This window comes from Onychomys torridus, chromosome 20 (assembly GCF_903995425.1).
Source record: "Onychomys torridus chromosome 20, mOncTor1.1, whole genome shotgun sequence".
NCBI classification, from domain to species: domain Eukaryota; kingdom Metazoa; phylum Chordata; class Mammalia; order Rodentia; family Cricetidae; genus Onychomys; species Onychomys torridus.
Window position 1 is genome coordinate 26383741 of NC_050462.1, and position 14083 is coordinate 26397823.

The window sequence follows — 14083 nt, forward strand, 5'->3', positions numbered from 1 at the left end:
AATGTTTCTGGTTTAAGGAATTTGATCTGATAGTGATTTATAAAATGAATTACAGAGGAAAAGTAAGAGGACACTGAGAAAGCAATTATTATGGTTAAATATGTATTTGGTATTAGATGGTCTTATGAGAATTATTTATGTTTTCATAACTTACACTGATCTTAATCTCTATAACCATCTGCTGGGCAGTAGTGGTACACACCTTTTATCTCGGCACTCAGGCGTATCTCTGTGAGTTCTAAGTTCTAGGCCAGCCTGGACAACAGAGCTAGTTACAGGAGGACAGCTAGGGTGTGGGGAGAGAGAGAGAAAGAGAGAGAGAGAGAGAGAGAGAGAGAGAGAGAGAGAGAGAGAGAGAGAGAGAAATTAATGAGTAGCCAAAGTATACATAGCTAACAAGTAGAAAATCTGGGAGGCATTCGTTCCCTCAGTCCCGTTTCCCTGCATGTACGTGTGCCTGAGCTGCTGTTCTGACAACTTCTTACCATTTACACTGTCACGTCCCTCAGCTGAATCATCGTCAATCTTTGCCTGAGAGCTGCCCCAGCTGTTTAACAATTTAACTCACAGTTCCGGCCTGTTTTGAGTCTATTATCCTGCCGGTAGCCAGACTGACCTTTCTAATGTACACATTAACTGACCTTTCTAATGTACACATTATGCTATAGTCCTGTGCTCACAGCTTCTGACTGCTTCTCCTTGCACTCCGAGTACATTGTTTACAGCGGCCCCAGGCTCATAACCTCCATTTACTCTAGACTGTCTCTCTGTTTTCATCCGTCTCACCCCATTTCTCCAGATAATCCAGCCTTGATGGTCTTTCTTACCTTTTTTTGTTGCCCAACCACCTAATTCCTCTCCTTTCACTGGAAATACATATGTGTTTCTTCTCCTTGAAATGTTTTTGACTCCCACCCATTTCAATATAATATTGTTGGTAAAATTATGTCTCTTTAAAGAGAACTTCCCAAGGACTAGAGACAAGGCAGTGTCCCCTGACACTAATTACTTTGCCACACATTTGATTCCTTCAGATTGTTTTATCTGTGTTTTTCAGAAAAGGACTATGTAGCCCAGGCTGACCTAGCACCCATTCACTAGTTAGCCCAGGCATGCCTCAAACTACTACCTCAGGTTCCAGAATGCTAAGAACACAGGAATGTGGTACCATGCATGGCTTGTTTGTTTAATGTGTCTTTATATTAATGTTTCCTTCTCATTGAAACATATGATCTTTGAAATTAGGGGCTCCATTAATTGTATTCACACTGGGATCTTTAAAAGAGAAGATTCATTGCCTAACTTTCTTAGCCATGGGTGGTACAACATCCCTGCTCCCAAGTCCACAGAGAAGGCAAAAAACAATTCATAAGTCACTCAAATCAATTAAATGTTAAAGAAGGAAGTGGGGAAGATTGCATAATACTATGACACATATAAAAAGAAATGGTACATACATTTCTGCCTTGACACCAAGGAACAAGAAAAAAAATTACTGGGACTCACTTGGTATTTATCATATGAGAGATAATGACCTTTTGTATAAAAAAATGAACTAAATTAAAATTAAAATAAAATAAGAGATGAATATGGGAGCAGGGAGAGGGGAGGAGATGTGAGGAAGGGGAATAAAGGAAACAGGGAAGGGAGGGGAGAATGCAAGGCAAATAATCTATCTCAAAAACCAAGTACAGTGACTTGATGCCAAAAGGCTGGTGGCCATGTTTGTTGTCCAGTATAGAGGAGCTATACAGCTCACAAATGTTAGAAATTAGGATTGAATCCCCTCTTGATACATGTTCAAGTTGTCCACACATGCAATAGGTGAAGTGAGATGTAAGATTTAAAGAGAGTGCAGTGATGTTTCCGTTTGGATGAGGTCCCTTGTTCAACAACACTAAAAATCAAAATTGAAAAAAAAAAATCATAGCCCATTATTTAGTCTAGATGAGGAGTTAGAAATCATGAATGGGAAATACCCTGGTTTTATTTGCATTTCCTAGATACTCTTTTTTATCCTTAGATTTATTCATTTATTTTAATTATGTGTGTGGCCAGGGCATTATATGCACATGATTGCAGATGCCCGCAGTGACCAGAGGTGTCAGATCCTCTGGAGCTAGAGATAGAGAATTTGGTGACCCGCCTGACATTGTGGCTGGGAACTAAACCCAGGTGTCTGCAAGAACAAAACATGATCTGGACAGATGGGCCAATTTCCAAGCCCCAACGCTTGATCTTTATACCAGAATTTTGCATATGATCATTTCCCTGGTGTCCAACCTTTGTTCTAAAGACCAGCCCTGGACAGTATAGGCTTCCTTGTGCCTCTCTTTATGCAGACATGCAAATTACACATTCCTTGATGGCCACCACAGGTTGGACCTTATTAACATGTCACACCTCATTACAGGAATCTGGCCCTGATGACAAGAGTCCCAGGCCCTTGAAGGATATAAGTACATTCCTTACCGCAGAGGAGAATGCAACTTTAAAATGCGGAAATACTGAGAGTGATGTGTATTCAAAACAAGCTCCCTCTGTAATTAGTCCATTTCTTTCTTTTAGCTTCCTGACAGGTAACAGACAAGCTTGTGCCTCTTACCTCCTTGTGAAGAAAGTTCAGCTAATGTCCTTGAAAGCTTACTCTAATTCTAGGAACTAAAATTCAGGCTCATACCTGCAGTGGCATGCAAGGGATCCTTGAGGAAAAGATTATTAAGCATTAAGTTCTCAGGACAGCAAAGGAAAACAAAAACTATACGTAGTCCTGAATAGAAGGGCAATAGTTTGCAAAGCCAAGTTCTTCTGGATGAAATGGCCATGCATTCATTCTGGAGCTGAGGCTTGATATTGAAAAGGCTGAGTCCCAGTTAAGGGAAGAAAACACTCTGGAATATATACTTCTTGTATGTGAGCTAGTTAGGCATCATCAATGCTGGGTGCTTCTGATCCACTTTTGTTTTGTTTTGCTTGATTGTTTTATTTGCATCCCAGAAATTGAAACCAAGGCCTTGCACATGCAAGTCAAGTGTTCTACCACTGAATTGTAACCAGAGCCACTGATTTATTGAGACAGTCTCATTGTGTGACTTGGGCTCATAAATTCATGCTCTTCCTCTTTCTGACTCTCATGTGTTTTTTGTTTTTAAAGATGTATATACAAACATTGGGGTTTTTTTGGAACTGATTTGTCTTTTTGTCTTTATTAACATCTTAGGTCACTATTTTTCTGTCATTGAAAATTTCTCAGAGGGTGGTGGCACATACCTTTAATCTTAGCATATGGGAGGCAGAGTAAGGTGAATCTATGAGTTCAAAGTCAGTCTGCTCTACAGAGATAGTTCAAGGATAGCCAGGGCTATACAGCAATGTTCTTTCTCAAAAAACCATAATAATAATAATAATAATAATAATAATAATAATAATGATAAATTATTAAAATAAAAAGTTTCTCATGAGAACAATCACCTCCACACATTCAGTGAGTTCCTTAGCATTTGTCAACAGATCATCACATATTAAATTCATCTATTTCTATTACATTACTGCACATGTTACCTTTGCAACATTGATTTCCTCACAAGTCTTCACGCCCAGGTATTTGTTTGCACATAACTGATAATTCCCTTGGCTTATGATTAAGGAAGTTGGCCATTACTCTCATGTAGCATAAGTCCACACATAGACTCAGCCAGTCACCTCTACAGTCTCAAATTCATGGCATTAAGGTTATTGCTTGGGATTCAGCCCTAGCAATCTGATGTCAGGAGCAGAATCAGGTTTCTTTGTCAAGTTCTTTGAGTTATCTTACTGAAGCTATTATGTTATGAGTGCTATGATTTAACTAAAACCAGGAAGTTCTTAGGAATCAAATTGCTGCATAAGTTCCTACACAATCATGTCATCATTTCCATTCATAAAGAGAATAGAACTACTCAGCACACTGGAGAACATCATAACCAGGTTTTCTGCAGTGATTCCAAACTAAATCAAATTCTTGGACTCAATTAGAACCAATAGTATAATGAGGGGGGAAAAAGTCAAAGGAAGATGAGACACAATACATTTTTGCACTATTTCAGACATAGAAGTTTAAAAGTGGTCCTTGTACATAAAATATACATATAAAATTAAAACATAGAACACAATTCACTGAAGACTCACTAAATCAAATGGTGTCTGGCACACCAGTTCAACATTTGCAGTGAGGCATGCTGGCATAGACTTTTGAATCCTTTTACTGTAGAAGTGGAAACCAGAGAATTGCTACAAATTAAAGGCTAGCCTAGACTTCATAGCAAATTCCAGGCAGTCGTGGTTACACAGGAAAACCCTAGTTCCAACAAAATAAAACAAAACAGTAAGACCACAAAAATAGATATGTAGTAAAATAAGAAAAAAAAAATTGCCTCCATTGGTTTGGCAGCTCATTCTGACAGTCTGAGCTCTTGCAATGTAGAACCAGGGGAACTGCCATAATCTGAGGCTAGCCTGAATTTCAAAGTAAGTTAGTTATAGACCAGCCTGCTCTACAGAGTGTGACTCTCTCTCTCTCAAAATAAGACAAAACAAAAATAAACTAAACATAGGGGGGCAGGGGACTGCAGATACAACTGAGTATCTTGTGTAGCAACACAAGGACTTGGGTTTTATGCCCAGCACCAAACACACACACACACACACACACACACACACACACACACACATAGGCATGCATATTTGCACATACAACATTTGCAACTGTTTTAAGAGCACATTTTTCTATGGATGGCTTCCTGTCAATATAAAATGCATCCATAAACAACAGAGTGCGTAGACATTCTGGTCCTCTTGACTTTATAACCTGCATGGAGAACACAGAGTTCATTGCTCTGAAGGAGAGCTACAGAAAACAGTGTGCTTAGAAATGGCCTAACAAGACTGGAAGAGAGAAGGCAGGCGACGGAATGGAGTATTACTAGGTTAAGTGTGGGAATGGTGTAAGAATGAAGTCAGAGAATTAGATCTACATAGCTGTACAGGCAATGTGATGGGAGAGAAGTGAAGCATGATCAAATGTAAGTTTTAACAGGATCCCCCCACTTGAGGTTGCAATTCGCTCTTTATTAGGGAACCGGTGAGGGGTGAAACATTCTAATTGTTAAAAATGTTTTCTATCCCTCATATTTTTACTTCCTAAAATAACAGGATCCTTTCAGGCTGTTGTCATTTCTTTCTCACTTACTAAATGAATAAAGATGTTTAGGCACATGTGTGTGTTTCTGCCCATGTAATGTCACTCAGACTGAGTACCTGTCTACCTCTCAAAATGAATAGGATGTCACAGCTATGATAATTTAGTCCTCTTGAGGACTCCTCTAGATTTTCTCACCCACACTCCATAGTAAGTCTATCCCTGCATGTCTTCTTAGCAAGATTTCCTGGTACAGTTCCTGTTTGCTGTTCAAAGCCACCTCAACGTCTACAAAACTGTCACCATTCCCTCCATTGTTATCAAGCAAAACAGTGATTATTAAGCAAAACTGTTAGGATCAGGACACACATCCATTTGTTGGAGCATCTGTTTGTGTGTCAAAAGCATTCGGACAGTTCCATGCATTGGCAGTGTCTAACATGGAATCTTCCGAAAACCACATTCAGGTGTCCACTTAAGTCACTGAGCATAAGACTCAGGTTGGAGCATGTGCACAATACAGAATTGTTGGACATTTGTTACCTTGTCCCACTTCTATAAATACATCTGTCAGGGTGAGGCTAAGTTTCTGGAGACAGACTTTCAGTGGATTGTCACTGGGAAACCCAAGGGAACCGGGTAATGAGATAGAGACTCACACCTGAGAATGTGCTTTCCGCTGTGAATTGGAAGCCTCTGTGTCCCTGTACACATTCCCAGCTGCTGAATAATTTACATGCAGAAATTATCTTTACTATCTCCTCAATTCAATCAGCAGTTAACTTAGGTCTTTTAAGTTACTATAACTTCAGTTTTTCCTTTGCCCCTAACTAGGTTGTCATGTATTTTTATACTGTCTATTGAAAAATACAAGACCCCTTGTATCCAAAGGCATTCCCTTATGTATTTTAATATATGAGTCTTACATACTAAGCAAGTAATTCATTTGTAATGGGTAAAAACAACAGGCTTTGTTTGGGAGTTCATATATGACATTCATGATATATTTGTTATCATGAAAGACATACAATAGGATAAAGTAATTATTATACTATGCTTTTATTGCTTGAATATAAGACTATACATACAGAGGTACAGAAATATATTTCTCACTATATTCCCTGAATGGATATATAATAGTTTGAGATTGCATACAAATTTATTCCACTATTTCAGTAATAAATTATTGTTTTGAACATGAATATTGAATGAAAATAAATAAATAAAAAGGAAAAGAAAAGACAAGATTGCTCCTGGGATTGGAGGAGGAGAAAGTTTATTGTAAACATATGGAACAACATAATCGGGGGTGGGGATATTTGGGAGAGTGCAGAGTGGACATGACCAGGCTGAGCTGAGCCATGTGAGAGAGGTGAGGGAGAAGAAGGGAGAGAGAAAAACAAGATGCAGCAGCCAGGAGGCCAAAGGTACAAGAAGTGGATGAGTGAGCAGAATGTCTGGATTATATAGGGAATGACATCTGGGGGAAGGGCAGCCCAGCCCCTGGGCTGGAGAGTTCAGGTTGAGGGTGTGGTTATGCTATGATCCAAACCCAGTAACAGGTAGGGACTAAGGGATACCTGGAGAACCTAGTGGCCAGGTCCAGCTTTGATATTTTAAATAAGTACCTCAACTATTTGTCCTGGGTTTGCAACTTAACGGATGTCGATTTTAAATTGTTAGGAGGTGATGCAGCCATACACATGAGTGTAGTCTTACATATGATGGGCTGCTATCAGAAAAGCATTATTTTCACTAATGTCTTGGCTTTTTATTAATAAATCTTAGTAATTATGAATTAAAATTGATTGAATTATACACTTTACACTGTTTCCCAGTAAAGGAAACCAACTGATATTGGTGTAGTCTTCAAATGTGACATGGTTTTCAGCTGCCTTTGAGAAGTCAAAAGATTAGAGAGTGAATAAAGAGATAGAACAGCCACAGGAGCATGTGTGGAAGCTCAGGGGCTTGTAAGATTTCAGAATAGTTTGGTCATTTATAAGACTTTAACTACAGACAGTAGATGATGGGGTCTTTGCTTTACAGTGTTTTGTTCTTGCTGGGTAGTGGTGGCGGCAGCACATCCCTTTAATCCCAGCACTCGGGAGGCAGAGCCAGGCAGATCTCTGTGAGTTCGAGGCCAGCCTGGGCTACCAAGTGAGTTCCAGGAAAGGTGCAAAGCTACACAGGGAAACCCTGTCTCAAAAAAACAAAAACAAACAAAAAAAGAACCTGCATTATCTCCTGTGTGCCACAAGCCTCAGAGCTCCTAGCTTGGGGTACTCTTCACCACTATTCACTTTTATCTTAATAAACATTCTATGGAAAACAGTGTATGCTGTATTTCAAATATGTATCGGCCAAAGTTTGAGGCAAGAATTTTTGTATAGTCAAAGGATCAAATTCATTAGTTTTTTTGTTCATATCTTAAAAACAATGGAGGCCAGGGACTAACTTCTAAAATAGAATGTTGGTCATGTTCAAAGTAAACATCATGACAACAGGACGAAACACACCAAATGTCTCTTGTGTTTCAACATACAAGCGTTGCCTCTGCCACTAAGAGCATAAAAGTGTTAGAGAAGAGCAAATGCAAAAGTCATATTTAGATCTCAGAATGCATGATTACATATGAATATTTGAGCTGTTCTCTTGCTAAATGGAAACCATATCGGCTGATAACAGAGTTCCACTTAGCTGATTAACAAGTCTTCAAATCTTGGTGAACAAATGTTGGAGAAAATTATTTTTAAATATTAATGTTCCACTCAGCAAAATCAAAGGGGAATTTCCATATGTGACTCAAAGGAAGAAGGAATCCTGTCATTCCTCGTCACCCCTCATTAAACACTTGCAAGGGCTGACTGGTGGTTTAAAAACAACCACAGGCATCTCCTTCCATATTACCTAACCAGTGCTCTTTGCTGTACTTCAGGCATGAACTCCTTGAAGAAGCTCGTAGAAAAGGATTACCTTTTGCCCAGTGGGATGGACCCACTGTGGTCGCTTGGCTGGAGGTAAGCAAAGCAAGCCAAAGACTTGGCTTCAGTCAATCATTGCTAATTTGATTACTTGGAGATAAAGACTGATTTCTGAATTCAAAGCTTCCCTGTGTCATATCAGTTCTCATAAAGGAAACACATACATGTCTATGGACTTATGATGATGAAGCTAGCACAGATTCTTTCTTGGAGTGGGACAGTACAGAACATGCAATGGTATAACCAGAAGTGCCCTCACATCCTGTCCTCTTCATCTTCTGTCCTTATTCGTAGGAGGATAAATAATTACTGCCATGTTTTGAAGGTTTTGAGGAACTATCATCTCCTGTCCATCAGCCGTCATCAGTAAGAAAGAAAAAAATTAATTAAAAGCAAATTCTTTACTCACTGAAGTAAATGCTGATGAGCTGTCTAGAATTTTCTTCCTTTGTGTATAATTAATTTCCTAAATTGACTATGGACTGGCTCAGTTTTGACTGGTGTAAATAAACAGAAGGCTGAGACCTATGTTTCCTCCTTTGTCTAAATCACAAAAGAATTCAGGTTACTTTATGATTATTAAGTTGATTGATTCCTCAGTTGATTAAATTTAGTTAGCTGTAACAAGAATAGCATTCAGTGTTTCCTCTACAATACAATGCTGTAGAAACTAAAGCAATATTTGACAGGATGAAGGAAAACACTGACCATTAGGGAAAGGCCTATTTGACCCCAGGTTGACTCCTTGTTGCAAACCAGTAGCACTGACTGGCCTTTGCATTCACTTTTCCTAGGTGGTCTACTTGCAGCCCCAGGATAGCTGATGTCAGGAGAAAGTATTGAGGATGTTCTTACCTACCCAAGACAATAAAATACATTGAAACAATTCTGGGTTATAAAGTAACTTAACTTTATCTTTATATCATATTCAGAGTCAAGTAAATACCAGATGAAGAAAAATACTAAAACTTAGTTTGCTTTAAAAATATTCACTTAGACAGATAGCTATGAAAGCATGCTTTTTAGGTTAGTTTCTTTTCTTGTACTGATTGGAATAAACCTGTGGTTTGCTTTTGGTTATATCTTTCAAAGTAAGTAATTACTAAAATTACCTCTTCAAACCTATCTTTTAAGTTACTATGTCAAAAATCAAAAACAAACAAAAAATAAAACAAAAAAAAACTTTGAATACTAGAGGAAAGGTTTAAGAAATCACATCTCAACAATGACAGGGATCTTTGTTCAGATGCCATTCAAATTCCAATAAAATGAGCCATGGTTTGACAGAGAGCTGCTATTTTGTCAAAGGATTAACAGGTCCTTCAGATTATAAAACAAAACAGATTTACTGACACTAAAGTCCTGGGAAATTATAGCCAATGAATCCAGAGCTAATTAAACATATCCTGGGTGCTGAAATTGCTCCTAATGTGTTTCTAATGTGGCTCAAATCACAAAATGGAATAAACAGGATGAACAAGCATGCTGAGACCATGAATGGGAGCCCTTAACTTTTACCTCCTTTCTTTCCTCCTGATGTGCAAAGTCTATAAGAATGCAGTGTGGGAGGCAGTCTACTCCTTCCCACATCATTTATTCAGATCAAAAACTCTTCAGTGTCTAATCACAGATAACTCTTGTAATAATAGATTGGCAACATTTCTGTAATGTTAACCAGAGTGGAAACTGAAACATCTTAGCTGAAGGCTAGAAAATCATTAGGCGTGAGTGAAGAGATGTAGATGCAGAGTTCTCTTAAAGAGTTTTCGTTTATGCAACAGGAGAAATGGCCAATCATCTGTAACCTCTAGTGTCCTCATTAATATAAGCCTAATCTTAATGTTCTCCCCTTTCTGGAACTCAGCGTGGGCGATACAACAACTACCATATCTTTATATCATGTGTTTTATTTTAGCCACGACCTGTCACACTGATATAGATTTGGCATTCTGTTCCTTGTCCCTTTCCCATTATAGACATTATGTTGTAGGATATATAGAAACAAAGATGTCGGCATCAGTTATCTACTTCTGAACAACAAATTATTCCAAACAAGGATTATTATATCACTAGTTTTGTGGGTCAAATGTAAGTTCTTGAGTGGAAAATTTGGTTTGGCTAAGGATCATGTTTTGTTGAAAATCACAAGGCTAAGAAAGTGGACCTGTCTCAATCTATAAGAGATAAACTATCTCTTTGTTCAGAACTCAAAAGGAAAATTATAATTTACTCATTAAATAAAAACCATTTAAGCCACTTACTCATTGGAATTTATGGATTGTTTGGAACATATACTCAATGTCTTTATATATCTATCTCTCTAGTCAAAACTGATAACATTTATCTCACGGAGTTGTTAACCACAGATAAATTTATATGTGCAAAATAAATCTTGACTATCTAGAGGACCTAAAAGATACTAAAATGGTATATTAGTTAGCTTTCCTGTTGGTGTGAAAAAAAAATTAACAAAAGCAAACCAAAAGAAGGATGTCTTTGGGCAGAAAGAAGGATGTTGAATGTGCAGTCATTTATAGAAAGGAAGGCAGGAAGGCTAGAAGGGATGCAAGTATGGCAGAAGGATTGTAAAGCAGCTGGTCCAGTGCACCATCAGTCAGGAAGCAGAAAAGAAAATGCTAATGTTCTACTTGCTTATTGGTCTTTATTTATTCTGAAACTGTCACATCAGGGTGGTCTGTTTTGCTTAGTTACACTTTTCTGGAAATTTCTTCGCAGACATACCCAGATGTGTGCTTCACAGGAGATTCTAAAGTCTTGTCAAATTGTAATGAAGACTCAACCATGACAGATAATCAGTAAGATTATTCTAACCTCTCTGTATTTTTTTTCCAACCCAACAGCTCTGGTTGGGAATGCCTGCTTGGTACGTGGCAGCCTGCAGAGCCAATGTGAAAAGTGGAGCCATCATGTCGGCTCTGTCGGACACGGAAATCCAAAGAGAGATTGGCATCAGCAACCCTCTGCATCGCTTAAAGCTCAGACTAGCAATCCAGGAGATGGTGTCCCTCACAAGTCCTTCGGCTCCTCCTACATCGCGCACTGTGAGTCAATGTGCACCTCTCTTTCCCCAAGGCTGACCTCACAGAGACTTAAGCTCACAGTGCACATTTCAATGTCAGAGTGAGTTCCCTCAAAGAGACACAGCTGGCTCTTCATTACCTGAGCTGCTACTTTGAATATGTTTTTAATCCAGGAGCTCTGATTCCTATCAGACTTGAGAGTGGTCACCAAGATGGACTTCAGAGCTAGTACATAGGTAGATGCGAGTTTAGATTTTCCTCCCAAACTGAAAGATCCTAAAGCTTACTGAATTTCATAACATTTTTTTTTTCGAAAGCTGGCATCTTCTTAGAATTATCCCAAAGCATTATAGGTCTCTGAAGATGTACTGGTTAATTTATGACTTATAAAAATATTTTATATTAAAAATTGTGCATGATTTGATGTTTTATAAATACAAATTGGAATGTTCCTCTTCAAATTTTGCACCCATTTACAATCCCTTTACTAACTGTATCCATAACCTAGTAGTATGAAATAATATACTGAAAAAGGCATTCAATATCATCAAGAAATTCTCAAATGATATTCTACTCCACTATTTAGTAAGTTTTTGAAGATAAATGTATAATCTCTTGTGTTAACTAGATTTCTCCAGCCCCACATCTTACACAACATAGCAAAATATGAGGGAATAAAATAAAATTGGTAGAAAAAAATGGTATTGCTCTATTGCAACTTTTCGGCACAAAACTGACTTCAAAGTATTTTTAAGATGGTCTTAGGTAACCTTAAAAAATTTTACTTGAGTCCACTGTATTTAGTCCCACCCCCAAATATACTAGATTCTAAAGGCAGAAACACATGGTAAGATTTCAAAGAGGTGTATATTTCTTGTATAATTACATTTTAGTTACTTCCTCAATACCATGTAAGAATTATATATGTAATTTCTACTTACAATATTATTTTAAGTAGATAAGAATGTTCTCAGCTAATATATTCCAGGTGAAGGTAATTTAAAATATATTTACAGTAATATTTGAGGCCATTAAAATTCTAATTATTGTAAAGCAAATTCAGATCTGAAGGCTTTTATGAGTATTTAAATCTGAGAAAATAGCATTGTAACTGGCTTATAGAGAGTTCTCTTCTCCCAAAAGTAAATGCAGTATGAAACATTTTATATATTCAAATCCTGCAAACATCAGTGCAATCCGACTTCCAACTTCCAGGTTAAAGAACAGGATACACTATCTCATTTCTTTAAGGTGCAAAGGCAAATCCCTTCCTTAGTGGAAACATGTTTTGAAGAAAGCACATTTTCCCCTAAGATGTATACCCTGAAGCAAGTTAAATTACAGATTAAAGATAAAACTACATGGAGGTGTTTCAAAAGCAGACAAAAATGAGGACTGCTTAAGATACTCAGAATTTAGCTGCAGTTGGCCTCAAAAGCTTATTGTGTTATATTGTTGTTGCTAGAACATGCTTCCCACTTCAGGGTCACAAGACCTCCCCAGTACACCTCTCACTTACTGATCTCTGAAAAGCTTTCTGATAAATACCCTAAAATCTGGGTTTCTTTCCTACCATGCATTAACATTTTGTATACATTTAAACATCTTTTTTTTTTAATGATCTCTTTTCTTGGCTCATCTTAGAGGAGACTAAACAAGGATAATGCCAATGTTTGCCTGAGGCCTTAAAATTATCATCAGATACATTGTAATTATTCTAAATATTCACCTAAAACATAATCATTGCAGGGCTGAGCAATGTTTCAGTGGATAATGTTCTTGCTATGTGAGCACAGGGACAGGGATTTAGATCCTCAGACCCAGGTTAAAAAAAAGAAGAAGAAAAAGAAAAACTTGGTGAGATTTTTTACACACTTTTAAGCCCTGTATTGGGAAACAAAGATGGAAAATGGAGGAGGGAGACCAGCTGAAACTGTAAGTTCATAGTTCACCAAGAAACTCTGCCTCAATAAAGTGCAACACCATCAAGGAAGACACCTAAGTCCAAATTCTGGCTTCTGCATATATATATACTTAGATATATACACATGCATACCATAAACATATGAGCATATGCACACATACGCACATGCACACACACACACACACACACACACACACACACACACACACACAGAGTAATTATAGGACATGCTTCCCAGTTATATAGATGATGTAAACTATACATAGCTCTGAATTCCACCCCCCCCACACACCCAGAAAAACACAGTAAGGAAGGTATGATGAGTATGAGCTGAAATTATTGAATTCCTATGTGTGATAAAGAAGCAGAGTATAAAAAAAGAATCTTTTTATTAATTTTTCATTAACTTTTTAATGGGGACTTGTTTGTCCCTTTTTCCTTATTCTAGTACACAGTACTTTGTGATTTCCTTTCAAAATTATTAACGTAGAATAAGTATATTCCTCAAGTATTAAAATATAAATTTAATCATTCCATCTCTTCTTTATAGAGATAATATAATTTATATGAACATCACTACCAAAACATTTAATTCATTTAATAATTCCAGTATGTACAAAATAGGTATATGTACATACACGATTTCATAAAATGTGTTTATATTCACAGCAATAATTGTATATGGACAATTTATTTTCTTAGCACATTAGTTATCAAACTGTGTGCCATTCCTCCTGTGTTGGCCACTGATTACCTCACTGCTCATATTTTAAAATTTTAAAATACTCAGAAACTTAATGGTTTAATGCATTTTGTTGTCTGAGCATTTCCAAAGATTTTCAGTGTTTTCATTGAATTAAAAGGATAGTTGCCTTTTTACTAATGAGTCAAAGCTCTTTAATCATAGGACTTGTATGCATTAAGCAATACACTGATGTAAATGCATATAGCAAGTAAA

The 14083-nt window shown here is 37.4% G+C and overlaps 1 protein-coding gene across 26 annotated transcripts in view; it reads left to right on the plus strand.

Annotated features, from left to right (window-relative positions):
• Ppfia2 (PTPRF interacting protein alpha 2) overlaps positions 1 to 14083 on the plus strand; it is a 452499-nt gene that overhangs the window by 409082 nt on the left and 29334 nt on the right. For all 26 annotated transcript variants that reach the window (XM_036169422.1, XM_036169428.1, XM_036169425.1 and 23 more), the window contains 2 exons: positions 8115 to 8196; positions 11022 to 11222. In XM_036169422.1, coding sequence (XP_036025315.1) covers positions 8115 to 8196; positions 11022 to 11222 — 283 coding nt within the window. The remainder of the gene's footprint in view (positions 1 to 8114; positions 8197 to 11021; positions 11223 to 14083) is intronic.